Source organism: Phaseolus vulgaris, chromosome 9 (genome assembly GCF_000499845.2).
Source record: "Phaseolus vulgaris cultivar G19833 chromosome 9, P. vulgaris v2.0, whole genome shotgun sequence".
In the NCBI taxonomy this organism is placed as follows: domain Eukaryota; kingdom Viridiplantae; phylum Streptophyta; class Magnoliopsida; order Fabales; family Fabaceae; genus Phaseolus; species Phaseolus vulgaris.
The window spans coordinates 26,027,405-26,051,992 of record NC_023751.2 but is presented as its reverse complement, the minus strand read 5'-3'; the positions used below and the strand labels follow the sequence as shown (position 1 = coordinate 26,051,992).

Here is a 24,588-nt window from a genome sequence, read left to right as displayed (position 1 = left end):
TCCATTATTTATACATTAATATAAATATTTTAAGAAATTAATATATATATATATATATATATTATTTTCGAATAACAATTTCTATATGAGTTGTATACTAAACTTTAGTAGGCTACCGGTCTATATTCCAATTGTGCTTTCAAAAAAGTTTTTTTAAATTGAAAAGATAGATTGAGTATTCCATCTATATAATATATAAAAAATAAAATATGTACTGAGTTTCGTTCAAGCAAGATTGGGGGACAAAAGGTGTTAAAAAAATCGTGGCTAGATTGCTTAACAATTTTTCTGGCCCAAAATTCAACAAGACATTAGTAGATTTGTGGCTCAATGGGTTCATCATACCATTTCTAAACAGATGGTCAAATGTATTTGAGATGTTCTGTTTTTGCAAAACAAAAAACGTGACAACATATGTTTGGAGTATTAACTAGTCAAATACAATTTGTGTGTTTTTTTTTTCTTCTCTTAGGGCAGATTTGAGCTATTATTTTATTTTGTTGCTGATTTTGGTAATAGAATTAAGAAAAACTGGTGCAGAATTTACACTTGTGTACACCAGTTTGGGATCAATTAGGTGTAGGTTTTTTTTGGCATCTAAAGTTTCAGATCTTTTGGGTTTTTGATTTTGATCTAAAGGGTCTGTAATCTTTTGTTTGTGTTTATGGGTTGGGTTACTCCTGAAGTAACCCTCTAATTTAATTTATTCATTGCTGAAAAAAAAAATGTTACATTCCCTCTGCTCTAAACCCTAATGCTTTGTTTGGAGTGAGGAGTGGAAGGAAAGTTGAGGGTGTGAAAAAATGGAAGTGTGAAGATTTGAGAAGAAAGTGTGAAGAAAGTTGAGGGTGTTTGGATTGAGATATGTTAAAGTGGATATGTGAAGAAAATTTATTGAAATATGTGAGTGATTTGATGGTTGTAAGGATATTTTGAATTATTTTTAATTGTGTAAATTGTAAGATTACAAATTTTCCCTTATGTAAAAAAAATAAAAAATAAATGATAATTACTTTTATACACATTTTATTTAATTAAAATAATTTAAATTTTTAACTATAAATAAAAGAATAAAATAATATAGAATTGAAATAAATAAATAAAATATAAAATTTAAATATAATTAAATTATTTTTCAATTATTAATTTATTTTAATTTTTTAGTTAAATTAATGTATTTAGATAATTTTAATATTATCATTATTATCTATGTTATAAAATAATATTATATTATAAAATTATATACATAATGAATTCCTTTAATTTTTTTTTAACTAACATAATCAATTACCTTTTAAATCCTTTTAAATTGGCAAAGGCAAAAATGCATTTCAACATTTGTTTACATGTATTTTCTTTTTCTCTTCTTGCTTTCTTCGACAAGGGAGGTCTACAATGTAGCATCGCACTTCGTCCCGCAATTCCGTCTTTAACAACAGTACATATGCAAATCCAAACATAACATAACGACCTCTTGCAAATATTGAAGCAAAATTTACATAATGCACATAATTATACAAAGAATCAAGCGAATTAAGAAACGTAAAGATGTTCAATTCCAAGTTGGAGATATGGTTTTAGTGAAGTTGCAACCTTACCTCCCTGGGTTGAAAGAAATTTATAAATTGGAATTGAGGTATTTTGGTCATTTTCTTGTGTTGAAAAAATATTGGCCAAGTCACTTATAAATTACAATTACCCGAGACAACAAAATTACATCATGTTTTCCATGTATCTCTCCTCAAGGGGTATCATGGAGTTCCACATGAACAATACTTGTCTTTCCCTCTTGATGAAGATTTCATCTACACGCACTGTTAGGCAATGGGCTATGTGTTCCACAATTGTTAGTTCAATGAGTTTTTGGATGAGGATGCCATGTGGGAAGATGAGACACACTTCAAATAATCTTATCCTTTTTTCAACCTTGAGGACAAGGTTGAGGTAATTGGGGGAGGGTATCGAAACATGAGTTGAAAATAAGGAAGAACCTAATGTAACAATTATATGACATTTTTTTTTTCAACCTTAAGGACAAGGTTGAGGTAAGTGGGGAAGGGTATTAAAACATGAGTTAAAAATAAAGAATAACCTAATATAACAATTATGACACATTTTTTCAATCTTGAGAACAAGATTGAGGTTAGTGGGAGAGGATATTAAAATATGAATTGAAAATAGAGAAGAACTTAATGTAAAAATTATGATAATTAGACATAAAAATAAAATAATGTATTTTTTTTAAAAATTATAATAATCCCTTGATAAGATAACTGATATGATTGATACACAAAATTTCTTCTCAGATATTCTAAATTCTATGTTTTATATTCTTATGTACCATTATACTTTCATAATACATAATTCACTCAATAAATAGTTGACTCACTTCTTCTTTTCCTTTTGTTATTCTGCTTTTTTTTTAAAAAAAATTCTTCCCTTAGCTGTTTCAGGCTCTCAGCCACGTTATTCACATGACTTTACTTTTCTCCATTTCTCACTTTCTCATGTCTATCTCAATATTTATTTTTATGGTACTAATATCTTTAATCTCAAATTGAGAATTTAAATTAAAATTAAACAGACCACCTTTTGCGTCATATATAAACAGATTTTGATTGTAACCAAAATCTCGAGAGAAGCGCAGAAGCGATTCTACGTACGTGTTGCCACGACGTTTGAGGCAAGTTCGCTTTGCAAACTTGATTTGGTATCGAAACCAAAGGTCCACTTTTCCAAACACTTTATATGAGTGGCACCTGTGCAACCAGAAAGCAGTTCAACCAGCTACTTTCTTCTTCTTCCACACACACCCTTTTCTTCTCTCTTTTCTTACGCCATGCCTAAGCTTACTTCCTTCTCTTCTCGACACTTCTTGGTCTTATCCCTCGCCTTGAACGTTAGTCTTATACTCAGATTAGTGGTCTACGAAGGAGAAGAACCCCACAACAATTCTTGTTTCGGTTCACAAAGAGCCTCATCGCTTGCACGAACCAATTCCAACATGCTTATATCATCATCATCATCCAATTCAACTTGCACAGCAGGAGGTGGGAATAGAGTGATCAACTTGGACCAGTAAGCAAAGACTTTACATAATATATGATTAACTAGTTTTGCTCATACATGATGTGTTGGTTATGGTTTATAACTTGCAAATATGTTAGTGGTGTTAGAGTGAGTAAGCAACCTTTGATGTTCCAAGATACTTGGTACATGTTTTTAGACATTTTTTACGTTGTCGTACTTAAGGGCTAAGAAACTTTTGGTGAGAAAGGAAGTTTTTTTGATAAGTAAAAAGTAATGGGTCGTGTTAGTCTAAGGGAGTGGCAGATCGAAGAGAACCAGTAACCAAAAAGTAATGAGTTGTGTTTTGGATGGAAGATAGTTTGGCGCCAAATGGTTGAAAATCTTCGATTCTACTGTCATTTTATCTCTGCTACCACTTTTGTTTGTTGCTTTGTTAGTTGTGCCAATCGTGGCTCTGTTTCTGGTAGCTATGACTGAGTCTTGCGTCTTTGGTACTGTTCTTTGCGTTCTGCTACCGCTATTGTTGCCCGAGAAGACAGGGACAACTCATCTTCTCTAACGTGACTTGCTCATACCAAAAATGTCAGGAATATAGCAGCAGACACAGTACACAACTTTGTTTCATTATATTTTTTGTTTCTTTTGCATTCCTAGTAGAAAATCAGAGATTATTTATATAATTTAGATGAGTAGTGTAAATAAGTTAATGGAATTAACCGAGAAACCTCTTTGATCACATCTAAAAAAGGAACGGAATTATTTGGGAACTATTTGGATTCAAAGTTTTTTATAAGTGTTTGAATAAACATGTTAAACTTAAATGTTCAACTGTTTTTTTTTTTTTTTTAAGTTTAAGCTTTTAAGATTCCGTACAATTCGTCTGGTTTGTTTATATCCCTATTTTCGATCATCGTGTGAGTGAGAGGTGAGACAATCTGTTAAGTTCTCAGATAGTTAAATTCTATTAACTTTCTTAGTAAACTAAAAGTTGTTGAAGTTGTTTGGAACCACGTCGAACTCGGTCTTATTATGGTTTTTTACTATGTTCGGAGATAGCTGAAGATTACCACGGATTTCAAATGTGATCTACCACGTTTCCAAATATAACACCGATTATATTTTTTTCTCAGATTATGCAATAACGTCGAATTATGAGTTTATAGTTCCTTAATTTCTAAGTTAGATTAAGACGTCGCTGATACTTGAGTGTATGTTTTTTGAAATATATATTTTACTGCTGCAATTTGGATCCTGTCATTTTCCCAAGTGTGTTTCATAATGTAACAAAAAAAATCATTTTTATCATGCACTCCCTTGAAGGGTGGTGATTTAGTTAGAAAAAGTAGAGTCCCATTTTTGTGGTAGAAGTGGTAGCCAATTAGGAGAGTCTAACTTCAACACCATTGTCGGGATCCTCGTTGACATTGTCTAACCCAATATCATTATATACATTAACCTTCTCTTTGATTTCTTATTTTTTATATTCAAAAGTGGTTCCTCTCTTTTAACAAGTTATTCGTTTCCTAATAGACACTCACTATTGCTATAATAGTGTATTTGATTAGGGAAAAAGAAAAGTGATGATAATTGCAAAACTAAAGTCAATTTTAAAGGACCCCATTTCATCTCAACTATTCAACCTGTAAGAACCCTTGTTTTAGAGTGTGTTTAACTTCTAGAAGCACAATTTTTAAATCAAGAAACATTTGATATCCAACTAACTTTCTTCCTACCATTTTAAGGTACTGTTCTTGATCACATGGTCTTGCTCACACACCAGAGTTGCATTCACTGTTTTTTTATAAACTCAAAAATTTTACTGCATGTCACAGAGAAATGGATCAAAATTACCAACACGCGAAAGTCTCAAGCTAAATGATGATTTTTTTTCTTTAAAACACACTTCTAGAAATGTTTATCTTTAGTTTGCTTTGAATATTAATGTAATAAAATTTAAAAAATCAAGCTTAGCGTTTGTTTTTAAATGGTATAATATAATAGTGTTCGTTGGTAGTTGGAAGAATTGGAAAGAAGTTGGTGGGGTCACATGGCCTATGCGCACACTGCATAAAGACACTCTTTCGGCCGTGGCCATAACATAACACTATGTGGAGGCGCTTATTTTCTTTGGCTCGCTGAATGAGTGAGAAGACATTTTTAAAACTTTTTTTCTGCTTCAATCGTGATTCGCTCAATTGCAGAAACAAGCTTTGGGTTGAACCCTTTGGAATCTGCATCTACACATGTCAACTGCATTGTGGGTCCTCCAAAATTAGAAATCCAACTCCAACATATTTTGTCCCCTTCGCTCTTCACTTCTGCATGCTTCCCATTCATTGATGTAATCCTAAATGCATACATCTACCCTTATATTTCAACCCACCAAATCATTGCTTTGCTAATGCTGTTTTATGATTACTTTCCCATAACCTTTACACGTGCACATTCATCCCTTAGTTAATTCAATACCCTTTCCTCAACTTGTTCATGGCTCCTTCTTTACCTAATTTGTGGACATCTTCATGTACAAACAAAATCATTACTATGCCTTAATTTACTCAAAAGAAATTGGATACAGAGTGATGGGATTTGTGTCTACATGTGAGAGGGGTTAAATGTATCTGTCTAGGTTCATTATATCTTTCAAGTTTTATACGTTTTTTCTTTGCTCTCAGTGTGCTTTTAATCTTCTCATTATGCTCATTTTCGTAAATTTCATCTTCCATTATTTTCACCACTTTGATTCTCCTGTTGTTTCATTTCTGTGATTTTAATTCATCAACAGTGTAACATAGAGTTACATCAACATCAATATATCTCTTAAATATTTTATATCAGATTAACAGATAAATTGAAATTATGCAGTTAAACAGTGTACATCAAGTTTGTGAAAAAAACACATAGGAGAACCAAATCTATGAGAAGGTATTCAAGTAAAAAATCTTTGAATTGATCTATATTTTCAATATTGTATTACTTAAAATATATAATTAATTTTTCGGCCTCAAGAGGAAGTTGGTATGGCAGTGTTGAATAGAAATAGACAAGAAGAATGTATATAAAATAGATAAAAAAAAATATAAACTTAATAGCTTAAGGTTTTGGATTGAATTTTCACAGTTTCCCTAAAAAAAATCTCAGCATAATTTAAAATATTTGCTCATGGGTGGACATGATGATAATGCAAATTTTATACTTCATGACATTATAGAAGACATGGAATTTTTTATTCTGAAATGTTTGTTCATTGTGGGGCATGATGATAGTGCATGATGTGGGTAGTTTCATGTGAGCTGTGTTACATTAAAATAAAGATTGAAATTATATGAAATTGAGATTTTTTGCAGTGGAGACCCGAGAGTGTATGAGAGATTTTGGAGACAAACGGGTGAGAAGAGCACGATCATAATCCCGGGGTGGCAGTCAATGAGTTATTTTTCTGATGTGACCAACATTTGCTGGTTTTTGGAGGCAGAGTTTGCGAGGGAAGTGGTGAGGCTGCACACAGTAGTGGGAAATGCTGTCACAGAAGGGCGACACATTGTGGTTGGGACAGGTTCTTCTCAGCTCTTTCTGGCTGCTCTCTATGCTCTCTCCCCTACTGATGCACCCGAACCAATCAGTGTTGTCTGTGCCTCACCCTACTACTCAGTGAGTAAACATTTTCATATACTATATTTTATATTTCAGTGTAACTATCAATGATGTTTCAGTTTAGTTTATAATTAAATCACAATATAAAATTATGTTTTGTCTAGAATTAATAAACTAGAAGATTTCTAAGATATTGTAGCAGAATTTAAAAGTATTCTTTGGTAAAAGTGGATGATTAAAGAATAGCAAAGTCATTCTTGAATTTGTTTCTGATACAGCTTTCGTAATGTAAAGCAATGCTCTTGTACTAATTACCCCATATAGTTTATATAATTGTGTTATAAACAGTGTTTGACCACTTTGAGTTTTGCATGCTCCAAGGAACTTAAAACAGTGTACTAAGTCCAGAAGACTTTTGTTGGTTGTTGATGATGAACCACAGGCATTTATTATAACAGTTGGAAATCGATAACATTTAGCAATTGAGTTAATTACGTCCGGTTTGATTCCCCTTTCTCTTTCTGAGATTCTTCTTAAAGAAACACTTATTAATTCTACCATTCAATGTGTTCCTACCATTTCTTATGTATCTGTACTCTGCAATTAATTTTCTACCTCCTGATCCCATATATTTTTAATTTGGGTCTTACTGGTACAATCTGAAGTTATTTAAATAATTTTCTCGTTTTTTGAAAATCATGTCAAAGTATATTCTTATTAAAGGGAAAAAAAAACTTCTGTTCTAATGACAGTGATAATAACATTTTATTTTTTCCTTTTTAATCCTTCCATGTGTATGGATATCTTCTCTTTTTCCTACACTCATAATTCTGCACAGCTGCAACTGATCACATGACACTTGATACTTTTGTCCAACTGTGGCATGTGCGGAACTGTCAGAAAAGTAGCTTTGGTTTGAAAATCTGAACAGGAAGGTAATTCATTCAATTGGTGGACAAAAAAAAGGTGTCATATGGCTTCATTACTAATTATGGTATTATTGATCACCCTTAATCACACTTGATCCTGCGTGGAAACAAGTTACACGCAAGAATGAGAGTATAATATAGAAAGATTTAGACAAGGGGCACACATTTTAGTTACATCACATGGTTCAGACTTTCTAATTAGGTCTTACAGGAGGTTCATTATCTTGAGGTTTGCATGGAAGATTTTGCAGTGACATGTTATTTAGTTTGACTAATTGATGGTTTGGCATGGAATTGACTAGTGAACTAACTAACTAACTACTTGCAGTCGTATCCATCAATGACGAATCACCTGAAATCAGGACTCTACCAATGGGGTGGTGATGCAGAAAGTTTTGAGAAAGAGGGTCCCTACATTGAGCTGGTTACTTCTCCCAATAATCCTGATGGACATGCAAGAATATCTAAGGTCAATAGAAGTCAGGGATTTTTGGTCCATGACCTTGCCTATTACTGGCCACAGTACACTCCAATATCAGGACCTGCAGATCATGATCTTACCCTTTTCACTGTTTCAAAAAGCACTGGCCATGCTGGAATGCGCATAGGGTAAGTTTTCCCTTGTCATAAAGACTACCTTTATGTACACTCCTCAATTATTTTCCCTTTCACAAGATTTGTATAACCTTTCTTGAATTACAGCTCTACCAGAGTTGGATTTCACAATCATCACTCTTTTAAGACTTATTTAGAAATATTTCTTTAATACAATTTTATCAGTTGTCACTTCATTTTCTTTAAGTCCCAACAAACTTAACAACATAAAAGGGGATTTAATCTCTTTTGGTTGCCTAAAAATGTTTAGAGAAAGGAAAGATCTGAGATCCACTAGGTCGTGGTATTTTGTGAGTATAATTTTTAAACTACTTCGTTTTAAGTCTTTGATCAGGGTGTCATACTGACATTGTTACAAAATACCATTCTTCTCTGAGTCTGAGAAGGAATGAGACGTTATAACTATTAGCTTTACATTTTCCTGGAATGTGAAACCAAATATGTTATTATTAGTCTATAGAAGTATGGCTAGTTGGACAGGAACCCCTTTGGTTTTCTGACAAGTGTTTGATCTATCCAAACATAAAGTAAAGAAAGATCAATGAAATTCCTAGAAGATTCCACATAATTTGTATTTTGTGTAGGTGGGCTCTTGTGAAAGACAAAGAGGTAGCAAAGAAAATGACAAAATTCATAGAGCTGAACACAATTGGAGTGTCTAAGGATTCTCAACTCAGGGCTGCTAAGGTTTTAAGGGCAGTTTCTGACAGCTGGGAACAAGGAAACTCCCAAGAGGGGGAGTCCTTCTTCAAGTTCAGCCACAAACTCATGGCCAATAGGTGGAAGCAACTGAGACTAGTGGTGGAGCATAGCGAGTTGTTCAGTTTGCCCAAATTTTCTCCAGCATTCTGCACTTTTTTCAAAGAGGTTTTGGAGCCTCAACCAGGTACTTGCTCAATTGATCAAATTTGAAACTAATAAACTTCAATTTACATAAACTCTTATATTGTTTTTGTTGTGTGCATATTTGATTTGACAGCTTTTGTGTGGTTAAAGTGTGAGGGAAACGTGGAAGACTGCGAAAGCTTCCTTCGAGCACACAACATCTTAACTAGAAGTGGAAAACATTTTGGGGTTAGCCCAAAATACGTAAGAATTAGCATGTTGGATACTGATGAAAATTTTAGCCACTTTCTAGATAGACTTTCTGCCATTAAATCGTGATTGGGGAAATTTGCTTCGGGGTAATGTTTGTATAATAATAATTAGAAGTGTTAGTTTTCTGTATGATGGAAAGTGAAACACAAATGCAATTTTGCTCCTTCATTTCTATCTTTCTCTTTTTTCGCATGTCTCATCATTGTTGTTTTTCTGTTTAATAATAATCGTTGATAAAATAAATAAAGTTCAAAAAAAGTTATTTTCTAACTCAGATATCTTTAGTAAAACTAGTTGCACATGACAAACACAATATATGAGACTGTAATAACTTTAGGGCCTTGAAATATATGGATTTGAAGTTTGTACTGAAGTAAAATTAATAGGCATGGGAAAGTAGGTTTGGTCCGTCACTCTTATTTAACTAGTCAATTAACGGGTCAAAGATAATAAGAAATGAGGTGACCTCTCATTACCGTCTTTGTTTGGATTGAAGAGGAAATTTGAGAGAATAAATTTAAAATGATTTGAGAGAAAAGTGAAGTTGTTTAAATTGGAGTATGTTAGAGTAAATTTGTGAGAAAAATTTATTGAAGTTTGTAATTGATGTGATATTGTGAAAGATTTTTAAATTTGTTTAAAATGTATAAAATATAAGTTTACAAATTTGATAAATAATAAATTTTAAAAAAATTATAAAAGAATTTAGAAATATATATTAGAATTAAAATAAAAAATTTAATTTAATTTAATAAAAATACATATTAATAATTAAAATTAATAATTTATTTATTATTTATTTTATTATTTATACCTATATATAAAGGGGATTCCCCTCTTAACTGCTCTTAATTTTTTTTCCTATTTTATCCTTATATTAATATTTAATTTTATTATTGTATTATGGTCATTGTGTCATTTCTTATTCCCCTCTTAACTGCTCTTAATTTATTTTTCAGATTAATTAGTTACTTTTCTGTTTTAAAGATCTTCTTCTCTGTTAAATAAAAAAATTAATTACTCTTTAACTTCTCATTTTAATGTTATTAAGAGAAATTGTTTTTGAAAAATAAAAAAAAATATTAAAGAAATAAAAAATGCGGATACTATGTTACTTTTCTGATTTAAACTGATATTTTTTTATTAAAATTGATTTAAGAAACAAATTTTATGATTCTCCATTACACATAACCCACATATCTTACTTTCCACTTTCTCTCTCTTATATAGGTACCTACTTCCCAATTTCTCTCTCCACTACTCTTTAACTTCTCATTTTAATGTTATTAAGAAAAATTATTTAAAAAAAAAAATACTAAAGAAATAAAAAATGCGGATACACAGGATACACAGACAAGTTTCCCGCGAGTAATATAAAAAATTAATATTAATAATTAATAAAGAAATTATAAATATAATATATATCTAATTTACACATATAGTCAATATGTAATTTTTTAATTTTTTAAAATAAAAATACTATAAATTCACCTTTTCCCGCAAATCTCTCCATGAAGAAAGAGAAAGTTTTAAACCAAAAAAATTGCTTCCTTTTTTTGTGTTTTTATGTTTTTTTTTTTCAACTTTCCCTGCACTTCAATTTTCTTTGCCAATCTGCATGTCCTTATTGTTTTCTAAACTAAAAATAAAAAAATATCAAATAATTTAAATTTTTAATATTTATAAATTAAGTTTTAATTATTAATTATAATAAATTATTTAATATGTAAATGTGATAATTATCTTAATTTATTTAATTAAAAATATTAATTAACTAATCATAAATTTTAAAATATTTATATAAATGAGTGCGTTTTTAATATAGATATAAAATAATTTAAAAATAAATAAATAGATAAGGTAGCTTGCCAACCCTCACTTTGGGTCCTTCCAGCTTATTTTTGCAAGCCAACACGATTCGAGTCAAAACAGATGCGATTGAAAGATCAATTTTTTCAACAATATTTTTCTCAAGGAATTGCTTCATGTACTCACACAATTTAAACCTTCACCCCACAATTTTCGAAAAAACTATTTTTCCCTTTTTTAAAATGGCTTTCGGATTACTACTTGTTTTAGAAATTTGTCTAGAATAATTTTTTTTGGAATTCATTAAATATATTTTGGAAAGAACTTTTCATAAAAGATTTCTAAATTAAACTTTTCAGAACATATATAACATTTCAATGTATTTATTTGGAATGAGTTTTTTGAAACAAGTTTTTAATGTATTTCAGAAATAACTTTCTTCATGTGTGTCTAGAAAATTTGTTTCAAAATATATATTTTTTCTCTTCTAAGTGCAGTGTGAGCTACCGCAATGATAATAGTGACGACCATGGTAATGACAATAGTCAGAAAAAAATGAAGACAACAAATTAATAGTTTATGTTTTCTTTGAATTAGGGAGTTAAAATGAGAGAGTGAATTTGAGATAATTTGAAGGAAAATTGTAGAAAAATTTATGAAAGTTTGTGAATATGTGATGGGTGTGATTGAAATTATATTTTTTTAATTGATAAAAATATAAGTTTACAAATTTATCCTTATATTTAAAAATTATTAAAAAATTAATTTAATTTAATTATAAATTATAACTATGCTTAATTAAAATATTTATAATTATAAATATTTGATAAAAACTTATTTTATATTAAATAACATTATTATTTTTTTTTATCTTTTATTATATATAAATTTATTTATTTTTATTATTTAAATTTATAATTTATTATATATAAAATATGATTAATTATGTTATTTAATAATTATTATTTTTTATAATTTTGATTATATTTTTTATATATAAATTATAATTTTATTTTAAATAAAAATAAAAATAATTTGATTTTAAAATAAAAGAGTAAAAATGTAAATTAAAATTAATTAATTAAATAATATACATGTATACAACTTTCATCGCATAGTTGTGAAGAAAGTTTTGAAGTGATTTTTTTTTTGTGTTTTTTAAAAATTTTTGCTTTGATTTTTCAACTTTCTTTCTGCACAATAAATCATCGCTTTTCTTTGTTGATAAACAAATGGTGCGTCAAACCAATTATGAAATATAGAATACAAAATAAAGGAGTGCAAGAACTAATTTTATTCCTAAATCAAAATCCAAGACTTAGACTTTATTCTTATGACAATAATCACATTTTTCTTTCTTATACATTTTGTTTATGTTTCATACCACATCAACTTTGTCTTATAATACTTGTTTAACTATTCATCAAACTCAAACATCAACTTTAATATTTTATTTTTTTTTTTTCTCAAAACCTCCTTTATACACATAATAAAAATGTTTATAATATAAATAATGTTATGGTAATAATTCAAGTGAGTCTAAGTCTCATTGGATTGGATAGAAATTAAAAAAATAAGTAAAATACAAGAAAAAATATATAAATTTATTGAGTTAAGATTTTGGATTAAGATTAGTATCAATCTTTTGTATGAATTTGAATCAAACTTCATTATTGTAAGATCTTCCTAATGAATCTTCTCACTACAGATCGAATAATGATATCAACCATTCCTTCTGATGGATAGTCAAATACATAAATATTAGTTGAACAACTAGGTAAACATTTTTAAGTTTATTTTATTTTATTTTGCATATCCTTAAACAACTTTAAACAAATCAAATTCTTAAACTAGTTTAATCCAATTAAAAAGTAGACACCTATCATTTCCATCAATTTTCAAAATGATTTTTATGACAACCGATAAAAAGAAAAAAACAACTAAATTAAGTTTTGCATAAATTTAAAATAGTTTATGTATAAGTTAATTTCGAAAAGTTATCTTATATAATTTCTCCAATATTTTATTTTTAACTTCTATACAAGCTAATTTTAACTTATGAAAAAAATAACTTTCTAATTTTTTTTTTCATTTTTCTGTCCTAGTTGTTCTTCTAGTAAAACTAGTACAAGAGGACTCCTAATTTTATTTAAATGTTCAACAAATTATAAAAGTTTTGATTAGCCAAAAAGAAAATTAATAAATTTTGAAACATGCAGAGGCTATTGATGCTACTATTTACACTTCATTTTTAATATCTACACTTTCTTTTTGTTTCTTTTATTTAAAATGTCACATTTCCTTTCTTTTGAAAAACACTCTTATCTGCACTCTTGCTCATATTACACATGCCTTTTTTTGTTTTTACCGATCATAGTAATAATATTTCTGACACATTATAAATTAATTGAAATTAATATTGTTAAAACACAAATCTAACATCTTATATTTTAATTAAAGTGTTGAAAATAACTAAGTGTAAATCAAATATAACTTTTATAAACTCAACTGATTAATCAAATTTATAAATATATTGTTTGAGTATTTACTATCAAAATATATTTGAGAAAAGTGCATAATTTAAAAACAAATACAATTTAATCCTCTATTATTTTGTTTTTCGTATTTTTATAAATATGTTTCGATCCAATTAAATTAAAATAATTTTCATTCTCTCAACTTCATCTTTTATTTTTCTCATGAATCTTTGATAAGAATGTCTCTTTTAGAAAAAATACTTTAAAAACACATTTTATTTATTTATTTTACATTCTGGAAAGTATTTTATAAAACACTATTGTTTTTCATGTTCTAAAAAGTACTCTAAGAAATGTTAAGAAAAAAAAATGTGTTTTTAAAAATATGTTCCAAAATATAAAAAGGAAAAAAATTATGAAATATTTTTCAAAATACTCTCAATGTAGTCCAAAATATATTTTCTGGTACATTATTTTTCTTTTAATATTTTGAAAAGTACTTTCTGAAACTCTTTTCATTTTCATGTTTTTGGAAATTTTTCATAATATGTTAAGAAAAACAAGTCTATTATGAAAATTATTTAGTGAAATGCTATTTTTTTCTTCTAAAAAATACATTCGAAAATGTAAAAATAGAAAATTGTGTTCTAGGAACTAGTTTTCGAATTGCTCTTTAGATATTTCAAATATATTTTCCCTAGTACATTTTATTTTCTTAATAGTATGGAAAATATTTATATTTTGTTAAGTGTAAAACATGAAACAAGAAAGTGAAAATAAGAGTAAATATATCATTTTAAATAAAATAATTAGAAGGGTAGTGAACTTAGTTAAAACGGAGGCGTAAATAGAAAAAAGCCTTAATTCTATTCTCGTAAACTCTTTAATCTTATTTCATCCCAAAACACTGGCATTAGCTGGGTTTTACAGTTTTGGGTTGAGGCCCAAATTATTTGAATGTATTACTAAAAATGTTATGAGTTTTACACTCTCATTCAATCGCTATGTATAAATATTACAACTAGATATTTTGCATAAAAATTAAACTCTTTAAAATAATTTTATGAATAATACTACTTATTTATTTCTTTTTGTCTTTTTTATCAGTTTATTTCTATTTTAATGTGACTTTATGTTTTCTTATGCCCAACTAAGACAAAAAAATTCAAATTGTGAAATCTAATTCATAATTATCTAAATCCATATTACTTTTAGTCTATTTAAATAGATGTATCTCAAATCTAAATCCATATTTTTGGATTTTAAGTTCAATCTATTTAATTGGACATAGATTAGATATAGATTGAATACATTTTTGGATTATCAAAAATGGATTTTGGGTTGAATTTTGATTTGACTCTGGCCTAGGTTGAGCCATGTTGAGCTAATTCGGTCCAAACCCCATATTAAACTAAGTCGGTTCGAGCCCATGTTGAGCCGAGTCGATTCGGATCAAGTCGAGTTGAATCAGTTCGAGTCAAACTCGAATAGAGGTCTGGACCAAATCGAGTCGAGTCGACCCAGACAAGAGATATTCAATATAGGATGATTAAAAGTCTGGGCATTGTTACAAAATAAGTAGCAAAATTCTCTTTGTTCCTTTGTTTGTATAAAGTCTTTGGTTGTATAACTAGAACTAAAGAAGCTGGAGACCATTTTAATTAGAGCAATAGAAGATAAGAGGTGAATTTATGACTCTTGATTTAGAATTGAAGTCATTGCAATATGCTTTAGTTTAGCAAGAATAGTATTGAGACTAGGAGGTGCAACACATAGGAAATGAAACTAGGATATGCAAATTTAACCTACACCAAAAAGTAAGTAAGAGATGCAAACATGATAAGAACTATATTCATTGACCTAGAATATTTTTTTGTAAATACAAGGAAATTTCTAACTGTGAGTAAGCGTCCAAGATTTGAAGGCTACTATGGATAAGGCATTCTCCTCCGTCAACATTCCTTTGTAGCTAAAGAAGTTTTAAAAGTTGGAGTTCTAATTCAACAAATTCGACTAATAACAGGGTTAATATCTTGATTTTCTTTCACATTGATGAATTTCAAGGTAGAGTAGGTATCCCAAAATGATTAAAAGGGCATGATATCTTGATTTGTGTTCTCTTATTATAATTTACATTAAATAATAGTAAAAAAAATCTATATATTGACTTATATATGAAACATCTCTTGCTATATTTTTGGATTTTTTGAAGGTCAAAGAAAATAAAACACTCTCATAAAAAAGACATCAATAACAAAGAATATTGAAACCATATTTTTTAGTATTAGTAGAGTTTTTAGAGATTGTTTTTCTTCAGCAAAATGAATTTATAAATATGGGACTACTTCAAATACTTTAACGCTTTTACAAAAAAGAAAATTTCTATGCATAAAAAAAAAGACAAGTTAAACGGGAGTACATTCTCCACCCACATTCTCACCCCTATAAAAAAAAAACCCTAGGAATCACAGGTAAATCATTACCTCAGTTCCTATGTTGTTACATAAACACAATGAACTCCCTATTACTGAATTGTATGATCTTCTTGTCTTCTAACTATATTGGACCACCAACTTGTTGTTGTTAATATATTTGATTTTGACTACCTTCATCTCACCTATTTTTATTTAGACAATTGTGAAACGAACATGAATCATTAGGGTTTTCCAAGAAAGTATCCTATACTGAATTAAGAATCACACACACTTACACACATCAATAAAAAAATATATTAAACGAAGTGAATTAATAATACAAGTAGTTGCTTAGATTAATTCGTCAAGTAATTAATGTACCATTATTTAAACAAAAACGACTAGTTATGTCACAAATTTCGAAACATAGCTTATATGTGCTTTAAATCTAATTTAGTCTTTTAAAAGGGATTTAAATTAATCTTCTTCATAAAATTGCCTCCACAATAAAATGGAGTACGAAGAGTTTGAAGTCCATATTTTGTACCTTCCACGTTAATTGTGTGAGGACATGGTGGTCTTTCTGCGCAAGTCAGAAACATTGGCCCATGAAGGTACATTTTTCTAAGAAAATAATAATAAACAAGAACCAACCTTTTCCAAATTTCGATCACTGTTAGCTTCTGTTTACATATTTAAAAATCCCAAAACCCTACCAAGGGCTTCATAAAAATTATGCAATAATTAATAATATTGCGAGGGTCTAAAGTTTCTGAGATCGAGTATCTTATGCCCGTTGGAAGTTGGAAGAACCTTATAAGCATATCTTAGAATGATATTCTTTTGATGATTCTTTTTGCAATATCTGCATATAAGAAATCGCATTCCCTTAAACGACTGCTGTTGAAAGCTTGAAAGGGAGATACGTTTGAAAAGGAAAATGAAGAGAGAGAAATGAAAAGCATTTGCATGATTCATTTAGATAAAAGGGAAAGGGAAGAATGAGATTAGGGCATCTCTTTGACCCATAATCATAGGTTTGTTTAGAACAGAAGTAGTGGCAACCATCATGGCCATCATCATTGGAAATCTTGTAGACGAACAACTTTTAGCTTAAAAAATATAATTCTCATAAGGGTCATAAAGAAGTAGATAAAAGCAAGCACTGGTCTTCGATCAGACACTAACCTTTTTTCTAGAACTCCTGCACGTGGCAATCAAGCATCATTCTGAATCCTATCAATTAGCTAGGACCATGGAATGTTAGATATAATATAAATATGCTGATCGAATACCACAGAAATGTTTGTTATATACGTATATATGCAGGATCTTTCTGCGAATTTATGAAGGATTATTATAGTTGACTGAAAAAGAGAAAGAAGAAAAGAGTAGATATGAGCAATGTAATGATGAGTTCGCGGCGTGAAAATTATTGCTTGGTGCATATGATTCCAAACCAAACTCTTAATCTGGTTTTAAGTAATTAAGATTCGTTGCACATACGCATGGTTGCTTGATTCTCAGAGGCACCAACTTCTGTTTTTTCCCCACTCTGCCTTCAGAATGATCATAAGAATTTTATTAAAATAAACCTTAAGATCAACTCAGAATTATTGGTTGCCTTCTTTTAGTTCCTAGCATTGGATACATGACAGAGACAATCATTTTGCTTTTATTTTTGTTTCCATTATTTCATGTTACAGGGTTTAAAATATTGTGGACGAAACAATGCAATTCAGATCAATTAGAATTTTTTAATCATACCCTTTATTTCATTTTATATGCTGTAATTGTTGGGTATAGAAATAAACAATGATTTTATTTTTCTGTCATTGTTTTGTTGGAGATCTCACATCGATTAGAGATAATAATATTTCATTGTATATAAGTGGGTGCAAACCTCACCCCATCATCAAATTTCTTCCACTAAATAGAATCAGTTAAATGTCGGTACATGCCATCACATTTCCTCTCATCTGCATGCCATCTAAGATTCTTAGCATCGTCTGGGTTTGCAAACAAACGCTTCATCCTTGCAATGATGGGAAGATACCACATAACCTTCATTGGGGGTCCATGCTGACATGCATGTATCTTTTTATACTCCATACCCATTGGACAAAAAATCTTTTTCGCCTCGTAATTACAATTAGGTAGAGTATTTCCCTCTGGAAGCATATCCTTCAACAACTGAAGCAATTCCGTGAAGCTTTTATCAATCTATTCATTTATTGTCTTCAAATTCATCAATCGTAATACGACCGACAACCGTGTGAAGTTAGTTGATCTAGGATACAATGGAGTCTCTGCATCGCTTGACATAATTTCATATCCATGCGCTTTTGCTAAAGACTCAGCTCTTACATCACGAATCATGTCCTCCAATCGATCATCATCATCTACATCATCGTGTACTGCTTCATCCATGGTGGACCCCACATATTCTTCAGTTACGGAAATACGAGGTAAATTTAATAATTCACCATGCCATGTCCAAGTTGTATAAGATCGAAGAAACCCATCACATAACACGTGCTCCTCATTATATTAACATCCAATATCCTTCCATTCAAACAGTTAATGCACAGACACCTGATCTTTGCTCCAGCATGACCACTATTAATCGCGTTACGTTGTGCAAATTGTATAAATTCTTCTACTCCTTTTTCGTACTCATCACTTATACGAACAAAATTAATCCAATTTCGATTCATTATATTCTGCAATAGTCATTCAGAATCAGGGTTTTATATCACGTGTTTGCCGAGGATCGAACACCCCCAGACTCAATACCAGCACGTATTATTACTGAGGGTCGAACACCCTCGGACTCAATACAACCACGATAATTTTATTCTAAACTAACAACTAACATAACATAAGTACAGATTATAATAAATATTGAATAATATAAATTTTTAAAAATAAAAATTATAATACATAAAAAAACAAATTCATAACATTAAAAAAAATCAAAAAATTTAAAAAACTACCAACCTTGTGTGAGAAGGCTTCGTTGGTGAAGAGTGCACAGGAGCACTAGCAATGACAGCGACAGCGGAAGCGGTGGGTGACCCACTAAGGCAATGTAACAGTAAAAAACCAAACCAAAGAGAAAAATGAAAAACATGTATTCGGTGCAAACGAAGAGAGCTCAAAGAACTTACCAAATGAATGAAGCTGCAGAAGAACAAATGGACAAGAAGCGCAAAGGCAAGTTGAACGGAGCAGGAACAGTGCAAAGCAAAACGCAGAGAAGAGAAAGAAATGAAAGACTGTGGCGCGCTGCAAAATGTATTAGGGTAAAAAAGGTTTACAAGTGCGGCTTTACCAATAGCTGCACTTGTAAATTAACATAATTTCAAAATTGTCACCGCGTTTTTTACGAATGCGTGTAACGCGAAGTCGCACTAAATAAACAACATTCGTTTCTTCATTTTGCACTTGTGATTGTATAACATCCAAAATGTTCTATAGTATACATACCCACGTAAATATGTAAATGAAAAAGGATGATCCAAAACAAAAGGCATAAATAGTTTTCTTTAGATCAGCGGTAATAAATAGTATTTAATGAAATATTATAAAATTATTTCTTACTGCTATCTAATCTATTATACCATATATAACAATAGTTGAGTCTTATAGTACTTGTTTAAAGTCATGTAATTAAGGTGACTTACAATTGGTATAACAATGCTAGTTTTTACACTGACAATATATTAACATTTAACTAAATAAGTATTATAAATGAGATAAAAAGAAATTCATTTTTTGGTCTCTGCACACCCAATTCTTATATTTTGAAAAAAGTCTTCAATTCATATATATATATATATATGGACAATTTTACGCGTACACTTTTAATTTTCCTGCACGCTTATAACAACTTAGAAAATAATATTTTTTTTACTTTTTTTAATTGATTTATTGCAAATTATTTTATATTTGAAGATAAAATGTTATCCTATTGTTGTTGGGTAGGTGCTAAGTAGAAAATGGGGTGTTTGTCTACTATCACCCTTCATATATACCTACATTCGATTTTAGTGTCAAGAGGACTTCTGACTACTCTAATCACTAAGGAAATTTATTATTTAAACATTTTTATTATTTTTTGGTGAATAAATAGTTTAAAATAATATTTTTTTAATTACTTATTGCAAGCTTTCTGTTGATCTATCAAAAAACCGGATTAATTAATTAAATTATCAGTGAACAAGTTCTCTACCTTGTACTGTTAGTAGTCACTGAAGGTCCTCTTTTTTTTCCTCCAGAAAACCTCCTACCCATAGTTGAACAATAGTTGTATAAGATCACCAAAACCTTTACAAACTTCTCCATAATTAAATATAAAAGAAAAAAGTAAGAATAAAAATCTTTCTTCATAAATTAATATTATTTTATATACAAGTTAATTTATAATTTTTTAGATGATTTTACTAAATTTTAATTTCTAACTTTTGTATAAACTAATTTTAATTTATAAAAACTTATTTATTTTTTTTAATTTTTGTCTGCTATTCAATGCTTATGAAAAGCTTATCCAAACATTGTTAGTTAATAAGTGATATTGTTGCCAAAGGTTCAATTGGTTAAATTGAGAACCAATCTAGTGTCCTGTCCAAATCTTTCTAAAAATCAAATTTAATATTGACTGGTTAATATTTTGCTAATAATCCATTGATTCTAAAAACATGTATTTTTTTTTCTTGTAATAAGATTTTTTAAGAGAATTATAAATGCTAATGAATTTTATTTATTATTGTTGAACTTAATGATGTATTAGACGTGTTTGTTTCCAAGCTTACTTTTTATTATATGTTATGGCTTATGATACTTTGGAGTAAAGTTTAAATCTTAATTTTATAAATTTATGTGTCATATTATTTTATTAATACTACTTATATGTTGTAATTATATTAAAAAACTTAAAATAATAATATTTAATTAAAATTCTGCTCAATAACGAGTATATTTCTGACCATCTTGGTAACTAATAATCCTTCAGTAATTTTGCTTTTTGAAGCAGTTAACTTTATACACACATTGGCAGTTCAACAAATTACTATACTTTAAGAAACATTTATCAATTGATTGGAGTTGTAGATTATAACGAATTGCTCTAGCCTCTTAAAGTCAAAGTGGATTTTCCCAGTCAAACAAATAACTTTTTATTACTTTTAAGGTGGATATATTTACACCAGAAAAAGTCATAGGATTTATAGACATATTTTAATACTATAAGTAGTATTGTTTCTCAATCGTTTTGAAGTTCAGAATTTTGTGATTGATTTTTTTTAAAAGATGTTTCGATAATTAAAAAAGAAAATTATATTTAAAATACTTTTAAACTCGGGTCACGATGTTGGACTATTGGAATAAGGTAGAGTAAATATAAATATTATAGTTAATATTTAAGTTTGCTGGGTTTTCCTAGATTAGGATATATATGATATATCATTATTCCTTGTACCCAATTAAATTATTAGTATAAAAGAAAGAATTCATATATATATATATATATTTGAAATGGATGGCAATTAATGTGAAGTGGTTGATGAAGTCCTTGGTAGAAGTGAAATAAATAAAGAGATTGAAAGAGAAGTGTGTGAGTAGCAATTGTGAAGACTTACAGCTAAAAGCATTGTTGAGATTGATAAGCATTGAGGGGTGTTGATTTTCAAAGTTGGAATATTTTTGGTACACTCAATTGAAGTTGACACATGACGTGTGCACGTATAGCTGTCTGTGAATGCTATTAGCATGACAATGGACTTGTTTGTCTCTCTTGACCACATTCAGAAGAATAACGTAAGTACATTAGTACGCGTTTGGGTGTGTGAGTGTGTATGAATAGAGAGAGAAGGGTGTTGAAGTTGAAGATGAAGATGAACATGGAAATCACAGAAGGGGAGAGAAAGAGAGAGGTGGTGGACCCTTTTTCTTAGGTCCACGAGGACATAAAGAATTTGTTGTGGGGGCTTAAATAGGGATAGGACCCCCCAATACCCTCCACCACATGTTTGTCCTTTCTAATAACCTCACCCTGCCATTTTTCACCTGCTCTTTGCTTCTTTTCCACGTCTTGGCATGGTTCAGACAGACCAAGATTGATGGATTCTGAAATTATAACTATAGCATTCATTCAGAGGAACAACAAGTTCAGAAAGCCATACTCACTTTTCTCTGACCCCCTACACTGCTTAGATCACTATACCTAGCTTAGTTCCTAATTCAATATTCTTTCTTATTTAATCATTTCCAATTTTCTCAAGCTTTTCTTGTTCCAATGCCAATTAACTAATAATATATGTATAGGAATTAAAAGGGACTTGACGAATATAAGGAAGATATTCTGAGGGATTAGATTTGGTTCAGGAAAAGTTCCAAGAAAGAAAAAGTCGAGGATTTTGGTGATCTCGAGGAGAGTGATGAATTGGAGGACTAATTAAGAAGAGGACGTGACTCTCACTTGTAGACAGGTAAGAAGAGGAAGAGGGTCTATGAATGTATGTATGTATATGTCAGGCCCTCCCTCCTCATTCTGGCCTCATACTCTCATCAGATGAGGGAATTGGGATGGATGTTGTGATTTATCTGGATTCTTATGAGTGTAACAGTGTCCGTGCTATGTGCTGTTTTCTGCCACACGGAGAAAAGTGACTGACAAAACTGAACCCAGAAACACAACACCATTTCTCTCTCTACCACCTCAGATTATTGCAGTTAATCAACTCTCTTATTAAATTAAACAAAGTTTTATATTAATTTGTTTGATGAGGACAATGAAGATCAGATATCACTCATATTCTATCACCAAGCTTACCTGATGGATAATCTCGCACTAGAATTCATGCTAAGAGTGAGTTTGGTTGAAAAAAGAAACAATATTGGTGTTTAATTAGTGGAGTAGAGAAAATAGAGTAAGAATGTTAAAATATTGTGAATTGAGATTGCTATTTCTGACATACTTCTATTCATCTCTCAGTCTTTTTCTCTATTTTTCTTTTCTACCTTTATTTTTCATCTATTTTTACTTTACCAACTTATTTCAATTTTACATATGTTTCACAACTTACACACTCTAAATACTTGGCGTTTAATGGTTGAGCTTGTATAGATTCATAACTATTTATGGAATTAAAATGACGGCTTGCTTTTCTTTGCTTTGGAAAGATGAAAGGTTTCACTGTTACTTTTCTTCAGGGAACATGTTAGTTCGAACACTCCTTTTTTTTTTCTTTTGTTTTGATTTTTTTCTTCTTATATTTTAAGCCTTTTAATATATACATATATATGATCATGGAGAAAATAAAGAAAACCCTAACCCTATTATTTGATCGGATTTCGAAAGGCTTACTGCTGCAACGAATGCGTATGATTCTGATCTCGCCAGGATCGGTTCAGAAATTTGCCTGTCATATTGCGAACTAACCTTTGCCTAGAAATAAGCAATTTCATTTAAAACAATATAAGGTAAGACTAAGTCAATTCTAATGGTTTGATTAATGAATAAATTTTATAGTTGCTCGCCCAAAAGTTAAAATAAAATGTTTATAATTCGTATGCATGCAAGTTGTTGTGAATGTCAATGTAGATGCAGTTTGAATGAGAGAGAGAGAGAGGGATGTGACTGTTTCAGCTTCACTGCATTGTCTGGGGGAGAGTGTTGGTGTGGTTGATAGAAACAGTTTCGAAGTGGGAGCTTGGAAGAGAGACAAAAGAAAAATAAGAAAGCAATAAAAGCTGAAAACCCTAAGCATGAACTAGTTAGTATATGTATCTGCTACTTTTCTGTATCGGATCCAATGAGTACAGCAACTGTGGCTCACTATTTCACTTTTTTTATTCAAGAAAAATGAGAGGGTGTTGCTGAGCCTCACTCTCACGGGAATTGAGACTATAGAGAGGCCAAGTCTTTTTATAACCAAGAGATTCATCACCCTACCTTTTTCTCAGTACATGATGAAAACTACAATTCAAAACAAGTTCGGATTGATTGCAGCACAGACACAGATTCAGAGAAACACTGCTCGTTTTCCTGTTAGTTGAGTTCATCAAACAAACACCACCCCCAATAATACCCACTGTGCTTTCCAAAGAACCTATAGAGACTAGATACACATGCATGTAGCACTAACAAGTTGTTCGGATTACCAAGAAGACTTTTACACGACACGAGCTTTTACAACACTTGAGATTGAGACTTGAGAGACTTCCTATATCTATATATGCTTTGAACTCAAGCGTAATATCTTGTTTCTGTGGCTGTGATTGTGACATTTTAACTCAACCTCTTCACTGTCACTGACACTATAGTTCTGTGCCTTTATTTTAGTGAAAAACTAGTGATCAGGTTAATTTAGCTAAAGCAAATTTGACGGTTGGTGAAGTTAAATTAACTCAATGGATGGTTTGGCAACTGAGGTAATTATAATGAGTAAAGAAAATTAAAGAATATTTAAATCATTGGTTGTGTATAAAATGGGGATTTAAAATAAGAAGGAGAAAGTAAAAGGGTGGTCCATGAAGAAGAGGAAAATTAAAGTGGAAAACAAAGGAAGGGAATATATAGGGTAAGTAGGACTATAAGCGTCTAAGTCCGTAGAGTTAGGC

General features: G+C 30.1%; 1 protein-coding gene across 1 annotated transcript; it reads left to right on the top strand.

Annotated features, from left to right (window-relative positions):
- The first annotated feature begins 2,632 nt into the window (after positions 1-2,632).
- On the top strand, positions 2,633-9,440 carry LOC137821031 (tryptophan aminotransferase-related protein 2-like). The gene is made up of 5 exons (XM_068625443.1): positions 2,633-3,078; positions 6,378-6,681; positions 7,882-8,162; positions 8,753-9,054; positions 9,148-9,440. The coding sequence occupies exons 1-5, from the start codon at positions 2,840-2,842 to the stop codon at positions 9,330-9,332; spliced, it is 1,311 nt and encodes a 436-aa protein (XP_068481544.1). The 5' UTR covers positions 2,633-2,839; the 3' UTR covers positions 9,333-9,440.
- Positions 9,441-24,588: the final 15,148 nt, after the last annotated feature.